At 33.2% G+C, this 26,237-nt stretch overlaps 1 protein-coding gene across 1 annotated transcript; it reads left to right on the top strand.

Annotated features, from left to right (window-relative positions):
• Nucleotides 1-1,954: 1,954 nt before the first annotated feature.
• On the top strand, nucleotides 1,955-25,607 carry LOC147073776 (putative inorganic phosphate cotransporter). Its single transcript, XM_085944798.1, has 10 exons — nucleotides 1,955-2,338; nucleotides 3,816-4,015; nucleotides 4,519-4,599; nucleotides 5,917-6,160; nucleotides 8,642-8,856; nucleotides 12,375-12,536; nucleotides 13,733-13,865; nucleotides 21,728-21,841; nucleotides 22,876-23,003; nucleotides 23,619-25,607. The coding sequence occupies exons 1-10, from the start codon at nucleotides 2,245-2,247 to the stop codon at nucleotides 23,799-23,801; spliced, it is 1,554 nt and encodes a 517-aa protein (XP_085800924.1). The 5' UTR covers nucleotides 1,955-2,244; the 3' UTR covers nucleotides 23,802-25,607.
• The last annotated feature ends 630 nt before the right edge of the window (nucleotides 25,608-26,237 follow it).

Genomic DNA, 26,237 nt, shown 5'->3' with positions numbered 1-26,237 from the left:
AAAATTTCCAATATACTGGATTATTTGTTAGTTTAGGTTTGGTTAGGTTAACCTAATAGATAATCCAGTTTATCGCCTATTTCCAAAATGTGTTTTCCCGCTGTATTCTTGATAACCGAACAGTACCAAATAAGTGCTTATCTAACATGTGATAATAATTAATGTGCACTTTTTCCACATGTAAATATAAACGAAAGACAGATAAAGGAGCTTACGACCAAGGAAAATTACAAAAAACAGTTGAATGTGTAAAAAAACAATCTATTGACAGGATATGTAATATGGATATGTATAATCATGTTTACGAAAGAAGAGAAGACAGTTTTAGCAGAAGTACAATATTACCCAAAGAGATTGAAACATCTTTGGCAGAAAATTTGCATACATTGGAATGTCTCTCAAAAAAAGTGGTCCTCGAATAAATTGGACAGTATATTAAAGAAAATAATATTAACACACCGTTTAAAAACGAAGTATCCGGACACAATTGGTTTATAGGTTTTATTAAAAGAAATAAGTTATTATTTAAATATAATGGTTAGGTACTTAAACCCTGACGGCTAAAATTATTAAACATGGGCCATGCTTTGCCCACTGATTCTCTGAACGCTGGTTGTCCAAATTTGAAGGGAAATAAAATAAATTGCGAGGCGCAGGTCATATGTCATTCCCGAAGCGCCGTTCACAGCCGACTGAAGCCACTCTAGCCCGCGCCGCGCTACTTTCGTGACTTTATTTTTTTGTTTTCGTTACCACTGCCTGTGCGATGTTTTCGTAACGAATCTGGCCGGGTGGTCAAGATAAAAGCATGTTCCATGCTAAAAACCGCAAGCTGTAGAATATGTTCGCAAAGAAGTTTGCAATCTTTTTGTAATCAATTGGTACTATAACTTGTCTTATTAAACAGTACAATCATCAACCTGAATTTAAAAGATTGTCCACAAAGGATATATTATAATGTTGACTGTCAACTTGACATAACAAGTTTTTCCCATGATCCTTCAAAAAGTAAACTCATTAGTGTCATCAGATTTCCGTCAATTACCTACGTTAATTAATAAAAAAATACGCCGTTTTGTTTCGGGACATCACTAGCGCTTCATACATTAGTATGACACACTTAAGCCGCGTTGACACGGTCCAAGTACGATCCAAGTACACTTGGATCGAGTGCCATCCAAATGACAGCTTCATATTATATATTCCTATCCAAGTGCACTCGTATGATACATCTTCATACTAATTATTGGACCGCGTCCTACTCATCCAAGTTAACTTGAATAGGAATAAATAGTATGAGCTGTCACTTGGATGAGACATCTTCATACTAATTATTCCTATCCAAGCTACTTGGACCGCGTCCTACGCATCCAAGTTAACTTGGATAGGAATAAATAGTACGAAGCTGTCACTTGGATGAGACATCTTCATACTAATTATTCCTATCCAAGTCACACTTGGACCGTATCAACGCGGCTTTACCCCAAAAAAAAATGTTTTAGTCCATTTTTGTTGAAATTATAACTGTAGTTTTAACTCAAAACTCAATATCCATCAAATGAAATATTACCTTTCTAGGCATGTAATACAGGTTTTGAAGTACTTTTGGAATAAAGTTGAATTTAGTTACACTTACCCCAATATTGGGGTAAGTGTAACAAACTGACTAGTGATCAAAAAATATTAAAGTAAGATAATAATTATATAGTGGGTTCCTTCTGTACATATTAATTGTAATGCTTTTGTAGATTCTACGGTAAAGTTTTCAACTGTTTAAAACACATCCATTCATCATGAACCAGGTTGAAATTCATCCCATTGAATTATAATATGTCACACTTATCCTGACTCACCTTATAATAATAATTGCTGGTTAAATGTTTTTTTTTTTTTTTTTAATATTTTGCTTTATTTGAATTCAAAGAGAAGTGTGGTAAAATGAAAATAATGGTCTATTGCTATCAGCTGATGACACATGTCAAAACTGGCTTACGTCATTCGTATTCGTAATGATGCTAATGCTATCTTTCCGATCGTTCCGCGTCTCTAGTGCGGTGGCTTGGTCTGCCATTTTTTAGGAATGTAACGCTTTTAGCCAATAACTATTTTGTATCTAACATTTCAATCAATCAAAAGTGATAAAATTCACTCGTTCGGCAGTGATAAGTGGTTGACATATTGCGTGTGTATTTTTTGTAAACATTCGCGCGTCTGGCCGTCAAACAAAGGCAATTTTTGTTTACTATGTCCGCAATACCCGATGACAACAATGACACAAATAATTCAGACTTGGAAAATGAAGAAACCGCGGCTGATCAGGCCGCTCTTCCGAGAGTAGGTGAGGATATCTTCATTGTTAGGATTTATAAACATAACCTAAAAGTCTCATGACAACAAAACAAAAATACATGATTGTAATTATTATTTATTACAGATTACGTCGCACTCAATAAATATTTTTTTGTTATTATGATACATAACGATAGAATAGTTAATAATAATATTGTGAAGTTGCGAAATAAAAGCAGGCTATTCCATTAAAATAGAAAAAAAGAAACAAATAAAATAACTGTACTTGAATACAGAACAGTTTTTGCTCTTATTTGTTTGTGTAGGAATGCTTGTTTTCTTTGTTTTATTATAAGTATTTTTAGTTGTAGTTTTATTATATGAGTACCTTGGTATCAAAGTGGGACATACGCCACCTCCCACTAAATTCATGTTTTAATTGATTATGGTAGTGCAAGTGATGCTCTTTTCAAAAAATCCACCAAAAGTATCAAAAACGGTAGTTTTCATAGAGATTTTTGAGTTTAAAGTTGGTATGTTATATGAAAAACGGTCACTTTTCACACATGTTTGTCAGTCTCCTGTGAAATTTTGTAAATGGCTTATGTCCCACTTTGATACCAAGGTACTCATATTACCATACCCACTATGATTGAATGTTTTTTTGCTATTACACATAGATAACCTACATACAAAGGTTGGTATAGTCATCTAATTTATCAACTGTAAGAAATGAGTGTAGGTATGTGTGTTAATATGTCATTGTAGTGATTATTATTAGGTATGTAACAACACTATAGTGAGTTAGTTACCTAGTCTGATGTCACAAGTAATGGGTGTTTTTTTTTACATACCGTTCCTACTTTGCTTTTCCGATCGTTGATACCCCGTTAACACGTGCATGGATTTACTGTGCACAGTAAGAAAATGTATGGGGAAACATATTGTATTATCCTGCAGTTGGCAAGACTGCGTGCATGAATCTAACATGTTTAGGAGCTTCTGAATTGTGCTGATTTTTTATGCGCAAGTAAGATCTGCGCCTGCGCAGTAGAACGATAATGGCGAACCTGCCGGTAAAAAAACGAACTACTCATTTTTAAGTTAACCGATTTTTAATACACCTGTCTAATAATAGTATAAAATGACAACATCGCGTCTCGGTTACTCTTGAAGAATGAGATTAGAGAGACAGTCAGCACTTTTACGTGTAAACAGTTATTGTAACGATAGTTTAAAATAAGCACTATTGCCGACAGTAGACACAGGCGCTATTATGATAGTCTACTATTATTTGACTGATGTATAGTTAAGACGCTGGCAATTTATTAGGTATGGAAAACTTGAACGCCCGGGTGTCTCTGAAGTTAATATAAATAATAATATTGAGGTTCTATTGTTCGTTATACCCAAGAAACACGGCTTCATGATGCCGAACAATACCCACACTCTTTATATTATTACTTCGAGGACTGGACTAATTTAATTAATAATTATTTAATGTACTATCTGTAATTTTGTTTTAGTTATCGACACAGCACAATGCATGAAATCCAGAACCGTCCTTGGGATCATGGGATTCCTCGGGTTTGCAAATGTCTACGCAATGAGAGTGAATTTATCCGTGGCCATTGTCGCTATGGTGAACTCCACCATTCCTGCGATGGCAAATTCTTCCCAAGATGTCTGCCCATCACTGCCGCCTGCTGCAAATTCTACACATATGGTAATTATTTTATGCCAATAATATAAGAGTTTAAAATTATAAGAGGTGGAATGGGGATGATAATGGTGTTATAATCAAAATAGCCATCGACTGAAGACCTGCTTCTTCCATAGACATGTTATCTGCAACCCTATATGGTTAAAAAACTAAAATATTTAGAGAATTAATTTCTATTTTAATACCAATGACATATGCAGCAATATATTATTTCTTTTTCTCTGTATTTAAAATATTCAACTACCTATGTATAATCATTAAGTTGACATTTGCAATAATCATAATGTCAGCAGGTAATAATTTTTGAAACTTCTTTGACGTTTATTTGCCTTACACACTCTAAAATGTGCTAATAATTTCAGCAAACAATACACCGTGTATTAAATGAATATTTGCGATTATGTATATGAATTTTTAATATTAACAAACTAGAAAGATACCATGCAAGGTATTAATCAATTAATGTAGTTGATATTTCAGTAATTAAATTTTATATCACATTACAGAAAAGCGGCGATTTCAATTGGACTGAGTCACAGCAAGGCGTGATTCTTGGTTCATTTTTCTACGGATATGTTTTGACACAGGTAAGTTTCACCAGAGCTATTAGAACCAATGACATTATTAATGGACAACGCACTCAATACAGTAGCTAGCAAGTACATTCACGCATAGCCACATTCGCACATGTATAGGCAGACGTCACGCAATTTCCATTATGCTATATCACGCATCAGGAATTTATAGCAATATCACCTTTATTGTAATGGCGTTAGAACAGTGTTTCTAGTGTCAATGTTCATTTGAGCGAACCCGTTCGAATCGAACCATTCGGCAGACCCGACAAAAAGCATCGGGAATTTATAGTAATATCACCTTTATTGTAATGGCGTTAGAACAGATTATGCCATTTGGCAGACCCGACAAAAAAGTGAATGTCATTTTTTTTCCAGATGCTTCGTCCATATTAATGTCATTGATTAGAACCTTATATTTTTTTTAAAGGTTTAGTTCCAGTGGAAAAACCTAATGGGGATTCGGTTCCAGTTCTTTCAAAAACCAATATACTTACCTACCTAAAGCCTCAATGACATTGAGCTACTTTACAAGCTGCTTGTTGGCGAATTTAAAAGCAGGCGAGTCAGCTAGTGCGATTGTGATGATGACACACAAAACCTTCCACTAGCTCAGAAGCCAATAAGCTAGCGAGTTGAAACCATCATTTTTGGTTCTATTTTGACAGGACGTATTGAGCAGTTCGTTTTTTTACCGGGAGGTCGCTACTATCACTCAACTGCGCAGACGCAGTAGGCCGGCCCACAAGTCAGCGTGTAGCATGTAAAGTTGACCGGCTTTCAACTTTTCTCGGTAGATTGTTTACAATCTGCTTGTTAGCTTGTTCGAGGATGACACTGGGCGAGTTTACAAGCAAATTGTAAATTCGCCAACAAGCAGCTTGTAAAGTAGCTCATTGAGGCTTTACTGATTTAGGTACCTTTATTATGGATATTTTATTTTTATTTAAAATCTCATCACAAAAACTATATGTGTGATACTTAGTACCAACCATATTAGAAGAAAAAACCTTTGGAAACATAACATTGGAATGTATAGTATATTAAATATTATATTTTTAGAACAGAGTTCCGGTTTGGGAATGGTGTGTACCGACAAGTGACAGCGTTAAAAGGTGCCTTTACTTGAGCATACACATGACTTGGATCGTTAAGGATTTTGTGAATGTCCCAATTTTGTTGTGCATGACGTATTTTGCATTATTTTTCACATTTTTCTGAGATTACGAGTGTTCGAAATTTTTAGCAAATAACATTACCAACTAAAATAACAATAGCTAGTTTTTAACAGACTTATTTTAATGATTTACTATTTTTTGTTATTGGTAGATTCCAGGTGGTCGCCTGGCCGAACTGTTTGGAGGAAAATTTGTGTTCGGTCTGGGTGTCTTTTTCACGGCACTCTTCACACTGGTTAGTCCGGTAGCCGCGTATTGGAGCTATCCCATGTTCCTGGTGGTGCGAGCCATGGAGGGATTGGCCGAAGGAGTCACCTTCCCTGCCATGCATGCCATGTTAGCTCGCTGGATACCGCCAGATGAACGGTCCAGGTTTGCGGCCATGGTTTACGCAGGTGATTGACTTATCCACAGTGGTCCTAACTAATGGTAACAATATTACAACACCAGATTTATCATCCAATAGTCGTGTTCATTGTTAATATTAATTTAGGTACCTGCACATGCCCTTCAAAAGTGTATTCCCATTATTTATTACTGTAGCAAAATTGAGTGCAAACATATTCTAAATTATATGTTAACAATAATTACGTCTACTGGAATAACTGTCTCTATCACCGAGTTTGAATGGCTGGGCATCCTGCAGATATACATTCGACGCAACACCAACATAATCTAGAAACAAGCGGAAATATTGGGTGCATCCATCAATATCCAACCATATTATACTAATGCACAGTGTTTCAACAAAATGTTAGAAGTATATTTTTTAACCTCTGGTACGAAAAAATCTAACCATTTCATGATTTTCATTCAAATTCCGGTTCTAATTCATCAAAAAAAATCTATCCTCAAGCGAGGAAGTATCCAATACATTTTCAAAAATGTCAGGTGAGACTTTGTATTAAAAAATTTACATAGGTACGAGGGTGGGTCAATAATTCCTTAGAAAAAAGCATTAAAACAGGTTTTATTTTTGTATTTTTTTTTTATTTCTCAACATAATTTCCTTGGAGCTCAATACACTTGGTTAGACGTTTCTCAATTTTTTTTAAACCGTCAGAAAAATAAGTTTTCGGAAGGTCCTCAAAATAAGCATTTGTCCGATCGATGACTTCTTCATTTGAAAAAAAACGTTGTCCACTTAGCCATTTTTTTAAGTTTGGGAAAAGGAAAAAGTCACTGGGGGCTAAATCTGGCGAATACGGTGGGTGGTCGACCAATTCGAACTTCAATTCTTCAATTTTAGCCATTGATCGTAAACATGTGTGAACACGGGCATTGTCCTGATGAAAGAGGATTTTTTTCCTGTTTAAATGAGGCCGTTTTTCTTCAATTTTGTTTTTTAGCTGGTCCAATAAAGATGCATAATAATCCCCTGTTATTGTTTTTCCTTTTTCCAAATAGTCAACGAAAATAATTTCACGTGCATCCCAAAATACAGTAGCCATAACCTTACCAGCTGATTTTACGGTTTTCGCCTTCTTTGGACATGGTTTGCCTTCGCAATCCACTGCTTTGACTGTTCTTTCGTCTCGGGAGTATAGTGGTGTATCCATGTTTCATCTACAGTCACAAAGCGACGAAAAAATTCATCCGGATTGCGTTGCATGAGCGACAACAGGGCTTTAGAGGCCACCACCCTACTGCGTTTATTGTCGACTGTGAGCAAACGCGGCACCCATCTTGCAGAAATATTTTTCATGCCCAATTTGTCATGTAAAATAGAAATGACGCTACCTTTTGAGATCCCTGTAACCTCAATTATCTCACTCAACTTTAATCTTCGGTCACTTAACACCATATCGTGGATTTTATTGATCATTTCTGGTGTAGTCACCTCTACAGGACGTCCTGAGCGTGGTTCATCCTTTGTTGATGTACGACCACGTTTAAATTCATTTAACCAGTTATAAATAGTTGCAAGTGAAGGAGCAGATGTGCCGTGAACTAAATCCAACTCATTTTTTATTTCCTTTGCTGTTAACCCTTTTATATTAAAATGTTTAATAACAACTCTAAACTCAATTTTCTCCATTTTCCATTTTTCCATTTTCCACAAGCAAATTTTTTTTTTAAATGTACGAGAAACACACAACAACCCGACCAATCTGATTGAAACTTCGCAGCATACTGAATCGGTAGTGCTGCTGCATGAAAACAAACCGCTTGCAGTACTAGTCGCGCCACCTGTCGGCTTTTCTAAGGACTTATTGACCCACCCTCGTACTTAGTGATTTCACTAAATTGACCCCCATTCGGAGATTAAGCCGAAACTGGCTTATGATGCTCTTAGAACAAGGTTAATATTACGTTTTAATTAAATAGTGTTAAAATTAGGTGTGAGGTATGTTACAAATATTTTACCTGGCCCCAAATTCTGAGAATGCAGGTACTGGGCTATGCGACTATGCTTAGATCATTCAGGTATGGCCTCTCGCCGACAAACAGACTAACGTTAATACCTAGTTAAATTTATCTACTTGAATATTGTAAACTGTACACTATCTGTCTTGATTTCTAAAATAAAAATTATTCCCTATGTGAAATTGTTCTTAATTGGATTCGTTAAGATCAGTAGGTACAAAATATTATTATGTTAAACTTTGATGAAATATGATTTTGAATAAAGAACATTTTAAAGAACACCTGAAACCGTTAGAATTGCAAGATGATTGTGTGGTTCCAGTTCCAAAGTAATTACTCAGATATCAAAGTTCGGTTCCGGTTTCAACAGCCCTGGCAGTACCGTGATATCTAAAATTGGAGCTATATAAAACATAGTAGTATACCAAGTGTGACCAGATCATTATTTTTTCTAATTATCAATTTATATTTATAGTATATAAATATAATGTCTATTTGTTTCTTATAAGGTTCAAACTTTGGCTCAATCATCTCCCTTCCACTGTCGGCTTGGCTTTGTACCTTGGAATATGGAGGCGGATGGCCGCTGTGCTTCTACCTATTTGGAGGACTTGGAATTGTTTGGTTCGCCTTGTGGCTCTTCCTCGTCTACGACACTCCACACGCTCATCCCAGGATATGCCCCAAAGAGCTGGAGTATATCGTCGACTCCATTGGACCCAATGTAAGTAGATTTATAATTATCTTCAAATAAATCAATGTCAAATGGGGAGTTTGGTCTAGCTAAGTTAAAATGACTCACCAGTAACCCATATTATTGTTTAGTAAAATATCTGTGTTATTCACAAAACATGCACTGTAAGTCCAAAGTAGTATTTTTGTTTTGCGCAGTGGCAGACTAAGAGAGACCTTCTGCCCTGGGTCTTCATTTGCGGCAAATTACTTATATACTTAACATAAAAAAATATGTTTAATGTAGCAGACGAAGAACTTTATAATATGTATGTATCTATTTTCAAATTGCACCTTCCATAACACTAATACCTACAGTTATTAGGCTCCGGTGAGTGTGATCGATTTTTAATGATAGCTGTTTTTGTCCCACTCTCGTTTTGACATGTGCCACGTGCCAGGAATCATAATAACGAGTGGAATCATATGCGTACGATGTTTCTCGCTTGCTCACATATTAAGTTGGGAGTGTGAGTGAAACAAAAGTAATCCAATACGTTGTGGACAGGCCACGCATCGTGAACTAGATTCTTTTTTGCAATGCTGAAGAAAATAAATGTTATTTTTTCAGTTTATCACAACGTTATATTACTTTTTTTTATGTGCGAAGATTATGTTATTTAATTTATTAATAAAATGTTTTCATATATTTTTTAAATCCCCCATTGATTATTGCATTTTTGTATAAACTGTATTGTACAGGTGACAAATAAAAGAAAAAGAGATTCACTCTGGGTAGAATTGGTTATTTTATTGATGTTTTCTAATGGGGAGTTTTTCAATAAAAAGAATCTTACATTCTAAAATTCATGCACATAAAACACAAAGAATTCAGCATTATGCCTGATTTTATAGAGCATGTCAAACTTTCAAATTGCAATTGCTCCATAACATGATTATGGGACTTACCAATTATTCACTATTAAATAAATAATAATTTACCTGACTGAAGTGACAAAGTTAACAGATTTTCATTTCTTAGTGGAATTTGTAACACTAGTGTAGTTATTGGCAATTATTCATAAGAATGACAGATAGATAGGTAGCTTAGTGAATAAGAGCACTCACCCACACTGTGAAAGATGTGAATTCGAATCCCACTCGATCCAAAAACAAAAATATAAAAATTTTTCTAGTAGCTATCTTTCTGAGGTTTTTCAAAATTATGTATTTTCAATAAGATTCTTTCATTCTTGAATCTTGTGTATTGAATAAAAAATAATTTAATTGCTCAATTGTTAGTTCCTAATAAAATTTCATTTCCCTGATAAGTTGTTAATTTGTTAATTTTTTTGTCAATCCCTCCTAGTTCGCCCCTGGTTGTACAATATAGTATGATAATATTGTTGGCATGATAAATTGTAAAATCACTATCGCTGATCTCATTATCAAATATATTATATTACAAGGAGTATATTTCATCAACATGGTTTTGTTGTTTTTGAAATGTGACGATAGTTTTCATACATGCGGCAAAAACAGTTCTGCGTCATTTATAGAATAGAATAGAAATGGGTAGTATATAAATTATTGTGAAAATTTTAATTATATGATAGATTATCATTTCATATTGAGATTTATCTTGCAGATTATGATTTGTGGATCAATGTTTTTGTATTAAAATACATTTTATGTTGTTTATTATTTCTTCATATATTTTAGCATAGTTGTGGCATATTTTAAGCAGAATATCTTTCAAATGTAAGTAGAGCGTATCCAATTAACGAAACTTTTATCAAAGAACCTTAAATAAGCAGATTGTGAATCATTTTCCGGTATATATTTCAATTCTCACGATTTGTTAAATCCAATGATTCCCAAAATACCCTGAATTGACTCGAATATTATATAGCAAAGCCAAAGATGTTGAAAAAACTTTCTAAAGAGGTGGAGCCTAAATGTATGAAATTGAAGCAACAAAAAGGACCACTGGTCCACTGATTAAGATAGCTAAAAGTGACATTGCATGCAGCTTCATTTGCATATAACTTCACATTACTGCTATGACATTTATATGTATAAAAATACAATCAGGCACACTTCGGCATTATTATTTGGTTAAAAAATCCTGTAAAATTTGTGTCAGAATGAACATAAAAAAATGGCAACCATTGCGTGTGTCAGAAAATCAGAATGCCAACTGAGTGATGTTAATATTTGTGGAGTTTACCAACAAGACCATGCTTCACACATTTACTAAATAATTTCAAATGTCTTAACAAAAATAACATATAAGGCTCCTTTTATCTATAGTCCAAATTCTTTGATCAAGACTTTATTATCACACAATATAATATTTACTTACTCTATGAAAATATATGGTTCAGTGATAAAACAGAACAAGACAAAACAGAACAACGATAAATATAACTATGACCATTCAGGAAAAATATAAATTTAATATTGAAATTGTCCTATCTCTATTATGTTGATAGATTTTTAATAGCAGATATTTTCAATACGCCATAATAAATCAAATTATATACCTAATTTTTGCATTACTAATCGCTAGAAAGCCTCAAATAAACTTAACTCGGTGTTGCCGGCAAGCTTAGGATGGGCTTGGGTCGAAATCCCGAAGGCCGAAATCCCGAATGGCCGAAATCCCGAATGGCTGAAATCCCGAAAGCCTAAATCCCGAAAAATAATTAAGAGAGATAAAAAAATGTTTTTTTGTCTCTCTTGTAAAATTTACGCAATTCAAAATAAGTGTTACGATTGCGCAATTTTTTGCAGGAGAGACCAAAAAACCATTTTTTTCGTGATTTTTGATTTCGCCCGGCACCCCGATTATTATTAGCTATTAGCTAGTGCTCATACAGGACGCCTTATAAAGAAAAAGTATGAGACACTTAGTAATCGAGTGGCAATAGTGTGCATGGTTATCAAAATCAAACAGATAAATTGAGGTATTTATGCCAAATGGCCAACATGCAATGATTACATTATACAATTTTATATACTCTATATATAAAAAAATGCATTATTTTCAAAATAACGATATTATAAAAAAAATGAAAGTATATAATATTATACTTTGATCATTTCACTTAAAAATCGATTTTTTTTTTAAATATTTATATATAAGTATATGTATTTCGTTTAAAATTTAATTAATAAATAGATTCCACAAAAATTAATGTTTCATTTTTCCCCTGGCTGTTCTGTTTTGTCATGTTTCGTTTTGTCTTGTTCTGTTTTGTCCGGTCACTTACTTGGTTAATACTTCTTTTCTGGCGCTACACCCTGGGCCCCTTCAAGCCGACTTATCATCTCTGCTTGGTCCTCTGCTCTCCTTCTCCAGTTGATTACTCTAATGGCCAAATACAGAGATGTTGCCATTAAGTTAGCCTAACTAAGGTCTTATTATAAACTAAGTCGTTTTGGGGGCATAAGGTTAAGTGTTGTTTAAGGCAGTTTAAGGACTGTGTATGACTGTAAGTCATCGAACTAGCGGAATCTCTTTATTTCTTCTTGATTAACACATTTTTATAAATTTCTGTTTGATAGGCTCAAAAGAAGTCCGGTGCGATACCCTGGCTGCACTTTTTAAAAAGTCTTCCTCTTTGGGCCATTTTAATAACCCAATGCGGCATGTCATGGCAGTTTTACACGCAACTAACTGAACTGCCTACTTACATGAATAATATACTACACATGGAAATCGAACAGGTAATCAAATCAGTTCCCGTATTCTAATCTCTCAATATTTATCTGAAAAGCTTTTTTCTTTATTACACTGCGGAGTTACGGGATGTTAGAATCATGAACTGGGTCAAGACGGGCTAGTAACAGAGATACGTGGAGTTGCCGTATGGTGTTCATATGCTCCAACTAAGCACCAGACATGGACTTAGAAGAAGAAAATATCTTTTGCATACTTTTTTTTACAACTATAAAAATGTTCAAGGGCAGTGTTTCTCAACTGTGAATTGCGTCGAATAACGACGTAATTCGAGTTCAAAATGTTTTAGTGACGCAATTCGAAAACGACCTATGTTGAAACGATGCAACTCGAGGCTCTAGATATTGTACAAATTTTATTTGGTTCTATAATATCAGATAATATAATACTTATCTAGCTTAAAAGCACCGACTAGACGCTCATGCTTTATGACAATCTTACCTGCGCAAATCGGTTTGTATCGGGAAGCCCGTCCGTATGGACAGGAAAACGAAAAGCGCTGTAAAAGTATATCGCGCAGGCAAGTCGCTGCCGTCCAGCCGGCGCATTAGAGCATATGCTTTATAACTTTGCACGCCAGCTCTAGGATGAAAATGAAGTAATATATTCTAAAAATATTTTTTTTTACATATATTATCTATATATTTATTTATTACGAGATATATATTATATTAATACAAATGAATATATCATTTAATCTAATTTTATGTGAGGTAATCAGGCTAAGAGACATATCAGTGTAATAGGAAGTGCAAAGTTATAAAACATATACTCTACTTATAAGTATTTACATTCTCCGCAGGCAAATAGGCTTATAAGCTAAGTAGTTGGGATTTGTGGAAATTCCATTTGCATTCCAGGAAGGTTTTACTAGTTGAATAACCCTCAGCAATTATAATAAGGATTATCAGTTAATTGCTGGGTAGTAAACAAATTTAATTAAGTTTTTTTGTAATGCCGTACTGCGCAGTTGTTTATGTACTTATGTAATTCTATTTTTTATTTACGCCCAAATACCTACCAAAAATTTGGTAGGTTAAACAAATAAAATGACGCGGTTTTTGGTTAACCGGTTTCGGTTCAAACCTGTTTGGATGCTCTATTATGTTTGTACTAATTTTAAGTCACAGTAACTGAAATATGAATATTCGAAGGGAATTTAATTTTCTCTTATTAATTTCAGAATGCTCTGCAAATGGCAGTTCCTTATTTCACATCTTGGCTGTTGGGAATATTTATTAGTATATTTGCCGATTGGCTGGTTGCTAAAGATTACATTTCCAAAGTCAATTCATACAAATTCTGGAACTCTGTTGGTAAGTAAATTTCATTTAGTATATAATCAGACTAAGATAAATTATAAAATAAACTATATAAAAAGATATATTCTTTATAACACTACAACAGGCCCACACGCCCAATGACAGTATTGTATTTAGTAATAGAAGTGAAACAATCATCTATAAAATCGTCTATCTATAAAATGTCTAAAATCATTGTTAGTGTTATAGTTTAGTTTAGGCAGAGAGAGCTAAATGAATTTAAAAAAAATATCCTCAATCCAATGAAAACAAATAAGTATGAATTAAAAAGTGTGCACAATTTTGTCGTATGCCCAAAATATACCAAAACTATTGTGGTTTGATTAGGCAGGGTTTGATCGATTTGTAAAAACTAACCAATACCATCTGTAAATTATAGTCTTAGTTCAATGAAAACAAATACGTATGACTAACAAAGTGTAATGTGCACTATTAATGGCGGATCTTAACAGTATGCCTCCTCCGCCCTTCGCTACGCTATTAACTAAAAATCAGACAGTGCGTTGAATAATTTGAGTTGAATTTGCAAATATTATTTTAAATGTTGAAGTATTTCAATTTTGAGAAGATCTGTGTATGTAATTAAATATAAATAATGATATAAGTATGTACCTATGTAGTATGGAATTCATCTGATATTATTTATTATTTTATTCAAATGACGAAGTAATGGTTTTATTTGGATCAGTAATGTAAAAAAGTTTGTAAATAGTAATTATATTGACTCCATTAGCGGAAGGTTATCAATTATTATCAACTGAATATTATTATGTATTTAATTTAACACAAATATGATTAGTAATAATATCATCATTATGTTTTTTGATTTCAAAATTAAAATTCCAGGAAATAAATAAAAACATGAACAGTAATACAATACCACATTAAGATTCACCAGTATAAGTTGTCTGCTCAGTGAGGGCGCCACATGCTAACATTTGACATATCATTTTAATAGTTTTTATACTGGGATGGGAAATTCAAACACCGGACGATTTATGATGGTACATATTCTATAACAACATTTTTATATCCTAATTGTGCTCCACTCCTCATTGACAATAATAAATTATAATATTACATAAACTCAACGAAAATATCGGTGCGCACACTTGATGAAGTTCATCATGTGAGCGAAACATGTGTCGTAAAGAACATTAAAAATTGTCTCAACTGCAACACGTCGAGTTTGTCGGTATGATTTTGTTTTCATTCACAAAACACTTAATGTATTGCCGCACATAGAATCAATTTTTATAAAAAAACGTGAAACATATTTCACTCGACATAGGCTGCATAATAAAATGGCGCATGCGCAGGAGATGTGTTTCATTAGTTTCGGGTAGTCGCGTGATGTCACTGTCCCTGCATGGCCTCGCCTGTGCGCACGAGTGGCAACATTGCGCCCAATTATGATTTATGACCATCAGTGACATCCCTAGACAAAATTTATTATATAGTATTTTTTATCATCTGTGTGCGTGTCGTTTCTGGTCACCAAGGTCGTTGAAGGCCAAAGCAAGTAAACTAGACATTGCGAAGCCGACAAAAAATACAGTCCTGTTAAACCTATTATGTTAATTAATACATTTTGTTTCCAACCAATGAACTGATTTTTTAATGGAATGATATTTTCGTTATTACTAAGTTTAGGTAGTTATTTCTATATACCTATAATACCAAATGATTCTCCTCGATTTGCCGCCCTTCGAGTAACTGCCGCCCCCAAGCGATGCTGAATCTGCCTACCCCCACGGGACGTCACTGATGACCATATCCCAAATGATGTGTGGAATACCAAGTGACATAATATATTGGACATTATAATTATAGCTTGTTAATACCTCAGATATATACCAGCTAGTGGAAAAAATCTCTGAAAAAAATACTACGCCCGATGGGACTTGCCAATGTGCTTTACCAATTAAGCCACAGGCGTCCTATCTAACTACGACAAAATAACTATTAGTTTTTACATACATATTGAAATAATATCAAATTGCATTAATAGATATGCATATATATCTGAGGTGTTTTCAAATTATGTATGTTCAATATAAAAAATGTTCTTAAACCTTCGTAAAAATTCGTGGGTCGGGATGTGAAGTCAGATAAGTCACAAATTGTCATTTTGAGATATAGCAAAAACAAAGTTCAAAAAATTCCCCACATTCCCCTAATTATAGTTATGTTTTTTTATGAGTAACAAATCAAAGTACATGTAATTGGCCTTCAATAATATGTCCTAGAAGTATTCTAACTATTTTGTTTCATTAAAATTTAATTGGTTTAGAAAAAAGGGAATTCACTTATCTGGATTTGCACAAAAAATGATTGACTTACCTTACTATGCACAAAGTATTATTATTATTTTTTCATGTAAATCCGACTAATATTAGCAATAAAACACACATTTTATACATAAATCTTATTCGTTTATTGAACAAAATATTATATAAATTTAAAATTAGAATTTTTATAACTTATTTTTACTTTAATGTTATTTAAGTAGTGAAAAGGCACACAAACCTGAATATTATAAAGGTTCATATGACGTTATCATTAAACTTCAGTACGGATTTCTTCAATTGTATCAGGTTAAATATCCCTGACTGTCTCAGATGTCTCAAGTGACTCATAAAATTCTCTATAATAAGGTGAAATGTATGGAAGTAAGTCTATCAAATCTTTCGTCTTGTCTCGTCTTATATATGAAATTTGTTAAAATGCAGTCGTCTCGTCGAGAGTTCTTTTAAATTTCACTATTCCCGGTTCGTGTTTGTTGAATTAAAGCCACTTAACATCTCTACAAACAAACTTATTCCCATATGTGTCTATACGATACGAGTAGTTAAAACAATCTGCACGAGTTATTTCAGTGACTTGAAAAGGATTTTTCTTTGCAGTCTCGCATATTGATTTGGCCCAATCATGAGGATGTTCGATCGGTCCACCAAATGTCTTTTTTTCTTCTCAATTATGCGATGGTCACTATCGCACTCCATATGTGTGTGGCCAGGGACTAAAATTTTTTAATCAATTTTGTTTCAAGTCTCAGAATGTTTTACTGCTATCATGCACATTACAGCTACGTGGTTATTTTTGTTTTGACCTGCACATCTATCAGAATACATGATCACATGCTTAATATTATCATGTATCCCCTTGGTTAAGTATTTGAACAGACATGCAGCGATATCGTTAGCTTCTCTATTAGCAATAGCCTCATGGCATACAAAGCAATATCCCTGGTTATTATCACAATCATGCACTGTCAAAATGTCGTTTGTGAAAAGCCAGGGAACTTTCAACAACTGGTGTGGGCATACATTGCTGCATTTCAAATGTTACAATTTGGCAAGAGGAATCTTGCAAGTGGGCATTTTCGCCAAAGTTTGTACATGTTTGAAATTTGGGTAATATTATTTTTTCACTCAAATTAACCATTTTTATATAGCTAGCAGATTCCTTGTTCTATTGCTGAATTGGTGATAGCAATTTTTCAGCAAAATATTGATTAATACAATATTTATATCATTTTTTTATGACATTGGGCATAATAAGTTTCCGTTCCGTGACTACGAAACTAAGCTTATAAAACATGAATGAGACACTTTTTATCACTTTAAAGAGCTCTATTAGATTAAAAAAACCATACACTTAAAAATAAAAGTACAAATAGTCAAAAAATATTATTGAATTTTAATTCTTGGGCACATTTCGTTCCACTCCGTTACCCTATGTCTATAATGGCAAAGCATTTTTCCTTTAGTTTTTGAAAAAACCAATCAATGTTCGTTCTGCTATTTTTTTAAAGACAGTAATCACTTTTACTAAATTTTATTGGAAAAATATATATGTTTCGTTATTTAATAATCAAATGAAAAATAGTTAACGTTCAACTTTTTTGGGGACATTTTCGGAATGGAACGAAATGGTAACGGAGTGTAATTTGTAAAGCTAAAGTTACATGATACCATAAAAACAAATTTTTGTTTTATGAAATTTATTTGAATTTTTTGATAGTCAGATATATATTCAACGTGCGTCACAATAACAAAACAAATCAAACTTAATCACTAAAATAGACATATTTTATAATAAATTTCACAATACTAGTAAAATAAGGTAGGTAATAATTTTGACACACTATACATTACCATAACTTTTATTTGGCATTTATATTATTTGTAACTCAGATAAAAAATATTTTAAAGCAAATTAACAATATATGAAAAAAATTAAATCAGCAAGGGATTCGGACGCGAGTTTCTAGCGCGGCACGGAGTATATAACTTTTACGAAAATAATTACAGTCGAACTCGGTTATTACGATCTTGGACATAGCGAGATCTCGGATGTAATAAGGAAACATTTGTTGACATTTGGTTTATGATTTTCGCCAAACATTAAATGTATTCACTGTTATAACGAGCAACTTATCGGATATACCGAGCTAAAATACTGTAATGTGTCGATCGTTTTAAAAAATTTCGACCCTAAGCAATAAAATCCGATTGGACAGGATGCCGCCGGGGTCGGATTACGTTTAAGACACTAGTAAAGTGTCTAAGTACCTACCTTATTGGTGTTTCGCCGACAATAATAAAAAAATATCCACGCATATGGTTGAAAAATCCAAGGTTTGTGAATTTCGTAGGTACCTACCAGAGTTCATTATAATAAACAACTTCTTTTGTAGTTTATGAATGCCATGCTCGTTTCGGGGATTTTTACGATGGTTTCCAATTTTTTTATTTTCGACTTTTTGTGTAATGTGACATGCTCATTTAAAAATACCTATTCTCTGATATAACGAGTAACGCTTATAACAAGCAAATTCAGTCGGTCCCATCTTCCTCGTAATAACCAAGTTCGACTGTATGTTGTCTTTACAGGTTGATTGTAATCAAGACGAACTTTTCTGACATTTCGCGAATACCTACAGTTCCAGGTATTAAATCTAATAGGGTACACATTTCTGTTAAACGTGACAAAAAATACTTTTTCATACATTTTTATAAATTTCTATGCCTAAAATGTATGGAGAAGTTTTAAAATTTTGGTGACGTATAACAGAAAGAGTATGACAGAGCCAGTGCTTGTCTTGCAATTATTTCAGTCTGGTGTTTTTTCTTTTCCTTCTGTTGTTTTTGTATCTCTCCATACTTTTATCTGCGCTAGTTTTGCGTATTCAGACATATCACATACTTTTTTAATCTTTATTATATAGTCAGGTTATTTTCTATATTTTTTAATGAAAATATTTTTGTTTTTCATACGAACAGACAAAATAAAACTTTTTATAATCTATGAAGAACTAAACACACAATGTAAACCCAACTTTATGCATTACATTTCGTTACTTTTACATTCCACATATACGTTACCACCAATATAGTTTCGGAGTGGAAGTAACGGATTCTGTTTTAGAAGTGGTTGAAGCCAAAATTTAGCTTAGTTTTATTGTTAAACCTGCGATATGTTTTATTATATCTGTAGTATGAAAGATAAGCTCCATATGTATAGTATGTGAAATAGAAATATGTGATTTCTTACCTTACAAATCGTGGTAACAGTAGTGGAACTTCTTAAATGACCAACCCAGAAAGCAACCTGTTCCGATAGCGATACCGACACACACCAACAATTTAAATTGTAAATGGCGATCAGTGTTATACAAAAGTGTTGCTACATTAAAAAAATACATATTTATAGTGGAAATTTTTCGCCTTCATGCTAAAATCATGGTAACGGAATGTGGAATTCCACTTTTTCAAATATCCTGGGACACACTTTAGACGTGATTTTTTTCAATATTGGTCAAAATTTACGGAAAAACTGTATATTTTCCAAAAATATATAATGTAAGCTGTTGAAGACACTACGAATTTAATTTTACACACTCAAAATTAATGACGAAATCAGACTTTGTTTATTTGAATTTAGGAGTGGGACATGGTAAAAACACACTACCTTTCGATCTAAATAATCAATTAAAAATAAATACAAGTCAGACAGTTGTATTTAACTGATCGAATAAAGTAAATTAATAAATTTGCATGTTAAAAATACATAATTTTTCAATATTCTATAATATAATAACTATGAAAAAATCAATCAAAGTCATGGGACATGCCAAAAATGCAATGTACAAACTTTGGCGAAAATGCCCAAGTACTCTTTATTAGAACTCTTAGCTGAATATGCAAAGTCAGCTTCGTCATGATATGATGATCTTTCAATTCCTCACGATTTTTATTTCTTTCTTCATCATTAGGGGAATTCTTAATTTGTATATATGTATATAAGTTTATCGCATTTTTGGCAAGTATCCTCATTTGGCAGTTTGAATGTTAAGTTCATGCCATGGAATATTTCTGCGTATAAATGAATATTGATGGGATTACAGCTAATACTCTTCAAATATTGAGAATACATCACAGTTATTGTCAAATGTGGCGGTAAGTATTTTCTGACAGTCACATATGTGTCTTTGCTATTTGCCTATCTTGTTCGCTATCTTTGTTTTTAGGGATATTTTTCCTCTTGCATCTTCTTGAATACCAGAAGCAGTCGCACTTTTTTTTTCAAAACATGTTCAAAAAAATTGTGACTTTCACTTAATGTTTTTAATGTACAACCTTTACAAATTGGTTTCCGTAACAGTACAACATTCAAGTAATATTGAACTGTTACTTGGCGAAAATGTTGTTTTCCTGGTTCGCTTTGTCTGATACGACTTTTTTCCATATTCATAACTTTCATTATAGGTACATTGTAACTTTCGCCAGTAATTCGTGCAACTTCTTTATCATTTCTGGAGGCTTTTGTATCATCCTTTAAGTTACGTTTTTGGTGATTATTTCTTCTGAATCAAGAACGAGGGTCATAGCTTAAAACAACGTTGTGATGTGTAATCGTGGAAGCATTATTTAAGCATAAAGGGTGTGGTTCTTCAATGTCGGTAAATTAGACTAATAATTCTTGAATATTAAAATCAGGATCTTTTATGCTACCATATGAATCGTCAACATACAAGTTATTGGAGTATGTGGTTGAACCTAGAAGCAAGATTATTTATTTGGATATTTTTTACGTGTTTTTAGATTTAAATAAATCAAATTCGATAAATTTGGTATATTTTTTATAATTTACTAATAATACACATACTTATTTATATAAGTCATAATTTATTAAAATATGACTATTTTACTAACGTTCTGTTGTTATTTTTTTTTTCAAAATATCTTAAAAAATTCGTTAGATTCACCAAGATCAACATTGAGTAGGTATGACGTTTGAAGATAAGCCAACCATGAGTAGTAAGGTAAGTCACACAGAACGTTGACTTATCTGACTACTCATGTGACTTAACTGTGTACACACCCAGTAAAATAAAAAATATGTTTAGACTGAAAATGCATCTCGCTAATGGTGAGACGTACGACTTATCTGACTACACAGAATCAAAAAATTTTTTTTTTAGTATAGTGGCATTCATATCTCATTTTTGCTGTTTTGTGACTTACCTGACTACACATCCCGACCCACGAATTATTCATTGACAAAAAAGAAAAAAGTCAACAATCGGATTGTTACAAATTTAATAGCATTTCAATAAAAAAGCACTTTCTTGTATGTAGATTAAAATATATCATTCACCATTATCGGTATTACAACATACCGTCGAACCCTTCTCCCGTCTAATTTCCCAGTCCCGAGTACCTATGTCATGACTGTTTCTATACGGGTAATTATCTCAGCTTAGTCAGTCTTTCTCTCCTTGCAGCCAGTTATTTGAGTGTTTTGGGTGGTTAAATGGCACAGGTATTTATTGAATTCTTTGATTTCAGCGTCAGTTGTACCATCACTGGGATTGTTGGGAGTGGCATGGGTCGGCTGTGATCAATTATCAGTATTATTACTCTTGTCTATAACAGGGGCATTCGGAGGGGCAGTATACGCAGGTAATCATGCATTTTTAGCTTATAATATTAATGTCAAATCGAGAGTAAGTTGTGTATTGTTACCAATACCGTGGACCCTCCAAACCAACCTGCCCTGCACCACAATCGGTCTTAATCGAATGTATCGCGAAGCCCTGTGAAGCATCAGCAGTTTACGCCTAGAAATGTCTCAGGAGCAGATATATCCAAGACTGAGATCACCACACACTCAAGCTTTGACTTGATTTACAGTGACATAATTTAATAAAAAAATTCCCATGGGAGAAGGGAGCACGGAGAACTAACTAAAATAAATGATTATGATTAATTAAATATCTAATTTTCAAAACAAAGCTAAAACAATACGGACATTCAAAACTATGTGTAGATATCTTCACGTCTGTAAAAAAAAACAATGCAAATTTCTTAAACGCAACAAAGTCTTTATGGCGACCGGGTCAGACGGCCAACTGATGGACTTCGAGGAGAGGATTTCGATCTCTTTTTGATCCATAGTTCTTCGCTGTCACGTACATCCACCGAACTTTATAATTTTTTCTATCCAGTGAGTTTTAGGGCGTCTCTGTGCCATTTAGTGCCCCTTGGTTACCAATGACAGCATTTGTCCAGCGGTTGTCCACTCGCCGAGCTACGTGTCCAGCCCACTACCATTTCGTCTGCTTAGCATGCACAGCACTGATAAGATTAATTAACATAAATGAGGATTTTTTTAGAAAATAGATGTGCTCTTTACTTTGAACGCTTTATATTTATATCCAATCAAATGATTTTTATGATATCCAAATTTTTTTAGTAATTTTTGGGATTGCTTATATTAATATCTGGAATAATTAATGATATGCGTTCTTTCATGAAAAGGAGGGTATAGTCTTAATTATATAAATTTTCCACTAGCTATGTTTTGTCAAATATAACGTGTCATCGAAATTTCATCTCTAATACCCGTTACATTTTCCCTTAAACTGTTAAACGATAGCTTTAGCTCGTAGAAAGTAATTAATGATGATAATTAAAATTGAAAATTTGACCAACAGGATACCAAATGAATCACATTGCACTGTCACCGCAATTTGCGGGCACCATGTATGGCATTACAAACGCAGCCGGAAATATTTGTGGCTTTCTGGCACCTTATGCAATCGGTACTATTATAGAAGGACAGGTAAGATTTTCTGTATTTCTAATTAATGACTAATTATCAATACTTTTTTCTGGGGATACACTTTCCTTTTTAAATAATATGCATTTGTAGTTTAAAAATTTTGTTTAAATAATCTCTTTTTTATTAATCTTTACATTAATGAAAAAATAGTTTCCACTTAGAGAAACAAGATATTCTGGCGCCGCTGTCCGCCAAGGAGCTTCGTCAAGGATTGTAAGGATTCGTTACTATTCGCCGGTGATTAATGCATATTATATTTATTTAATAATTTCGATAGGAAAAAATTATTAAAACACGTACATAATCTTAATCATAGTCACATGTATCTATGTTAAATACACAATATACCCAGTTTTTTTCTGAAAATGAAAGCACTACTAATCAGTATACTCGATAAGAGTTATGTTTGGTACATGCATTGATTTGTTCGTGTATTCAAAGAATGAGATTGCCTTATGCGAAGCGTCTATTATAGAAATGGAAATGACTACAAATCTATGCACTGCGTCGTATTCAAACAAAAAAACAAAGCTTTTTATTATCATCGTTATAATAAGTAATCCTGCAACTTTTTATATGTTTATTACCTACTTATAAAATGGTTTTATGTTTTAGGAAACCCTCAGCCAGTGGCGAGTGGTGTTTTATCTTGCCGCGGCTGTCAACCTGGGCTGTAATCTATTTTATCTGATTTTCGCAAGTTCTGACGAGGAAAAGTGGTCCATACAGCTGTCTTCGGCCATGTCAGAAGAAAGCAGCGGAACGAGTCCTCTGCTCGAAGAATCCACCAGTTCCTAGCACCGACATTCCAAGACCTACTTCTTCTCATATCCTCAGAGTTACATAGCCAATTTTACTATATGGGACAGTTAGTTTAAACTATTTCATAGTTAGGCGTGCACACTCATTGACACAGTGTGGTATATTCACAGCAGTATAGTATCCAAATGGTTTATCTGTTTCATACTATAATGATAATGCTAGGGTAGATGAACTTTTAATTTTTCATTATAATATGACCTAAAAAGTCTGTGATATTTTACTATGATATCTTTGAAAACTGACAAAATAAGACAGGCATGTTAAGTTAAGTTAAAGGTTTAAATTAAAATATTGGTACGTTAGAAATGTGGACTTGATTCCAACTATTTTATTTGAGACCTACAAGGCGTTTAATTTTTTTTTACATAACACTGCATTCTCATACACGAAATAAACATTTAAATTCGTGTTTATTCTATGGCACTACAGCCCGGGGTGGACATTAGCCGTCTCAAGTAAACTATAAAATTCTGATCGATTCTTCGCTGCCTTCGCTTCACAAACACTGCTAAGCATTTAAATTCCACATTGTTTGGGTTAGCCAGCTACGCAACCATGTGCATTTTAACCGGTATTCAATGCTTTTCCCGTATGATGCATTTTATTTACTGTATTGGTCAAAATTTGTAATATCAGTGTTAAGGAAGAACATATTTTTATATAGTTTTACTGCATGTTTTGAGTTACTATTTCCTTATCTTTATGAAAGATTGACTGTGATTGATTATTCACTCCAAGATGGCTTTACAATCTTTATTGTTACAATGAGAAGAATACGTAAACAATTTGTGATATACTTAATTAAAATTACATTTAAACGCCTTCAGCCTTGATTCCATGATGAAATATTATTATGAGATATACCCACATACCAAAGATATTGAATCATCTTCCAGGCGAAGCCTTCTGTGATTTCCTTGCGATCAAAATAATTTCAGTTCAACATAAGTGCTAGTGAAACTCCATTAATTCAAATACGGTTATTTAGAAATTCACCGTAAATCGAAATATTAGCCAAACCAAAATCTATTTGTAGCGAATTTCACTAATCCGGTAAATGAATCATAACAGTCACCATTCTTATTAATCTGAAAGAAATTGTATCAGAAACGAAAACAATGTTAAAAATTGTGTTTGAAAAAGTATTTTTGCCATACATTTTGTATTTCATAATTCGATTTTTTATTTTATTTTCACTTCTGTCGATTTCGAATTAACGGGGTTTTACTGTACTCTAGGTTTGTATGTAAATTAGTGGCTCTTTTTTACCATCACTTTCATACGTTTAGCCTCCATCTCTATAAAAGGTTTTCTTCAAAATCTTCGCTAAAAAAAATTTGAGTTTTTACTACTATAATTAAAAACTAATACCAGTTTTCTTAAATGTGTAAGTTTTCCAACACCACCAGTCAATACTTTTTGTAGATTATATCTAGTTAAAAGTAAAATGAGTTTAGGTATTATCGAAATATAGATTTATTTAAGATTGATCAAATTTTATTAAGAATGGGTAAAAATATATTCTTCGGAATGCTCTATTTTTTTTTAAACTCATTGTTCAATGAAATCTGTATTAGTTAATTCTGAGACTTTTTTAATTTATACATAATATGTTATTCATTAATACAATTATTTTAAGAACAAAAAAAAATAATCGCCAGAACAAGATTATACGATAATAATTTATATTAAGTACCTATGTAAAATAATTGATTATTCGGCCAATAGCATTGTTGCCATGATTCCAGGTACACCGGACAAAGTATGTTGTATGTGTAGATGGAAAAGTGAAAAAGAAAGATGCTAATATTGACATAATAATATTATGATATTGTTTTTTTTTTTTAAATTATTTTATGATCTGAATACATTCATGGATAAGATAAGATAAGATGTATTAGTGCTCAGCCGTAGTGATTTGGCGGGCGCGGCGCGGCAGTGTCTTGCGAAACTCAAACGTATAACCGTGTGTGTTATGCCCCAGAAAAGACATTGTCTACGAACATTTTACACACAGTTATACGTTTGAGTTTCGCAAGACGCCGCCGCGCCGTCCCAGCGCGACTACTATGTTCTTGCACTTAAACTATTTTTTATTCAACTAATAATTCTTTAATGAACATACATAATTTCAAAACACCTATTGTGTTTTGGATTAGACAGGGTTTAATTGAATTTTAAAAACTAACAAATACTATCTACACACTTGACTATAGTCTTCCATGAAAACATATACGTTTGACTAAAAAAGTTTAGTGTGCACTATTTATGTCAGATCTTAACAGCCCACCTACCTCTTGTGAATTATTTGTTAAACAAAAAAAATAGTTTACTAAATTATTAGCTAGTGCAAGTAGGTACGTTATAAATAAAATTTGGAGAGAACCTGACGTCAGTTAGGTTAGGTAAGTT

Source organism: Rhyacophila brunnea, unplaced genomic scaffold (genome assembly GCF_057557595.1).
Source record: "Rhyacophila brunnea isolate RB1 unplaced genomic scaffold, BYU_Rbru_1.0 scaffold_17, whole genome shotgun sequence".
NCBI lineage: Eukaryota > Metazoa > Arthropoda > Insecta > Trichoptera > Rhyacophilidae > Rhyacophila > Rhyacophila brunnea.
Note: the sequence above shows the minus strand (reverse complement) of the source record. Positions and strands in the feature narration are given on the sequence as shown.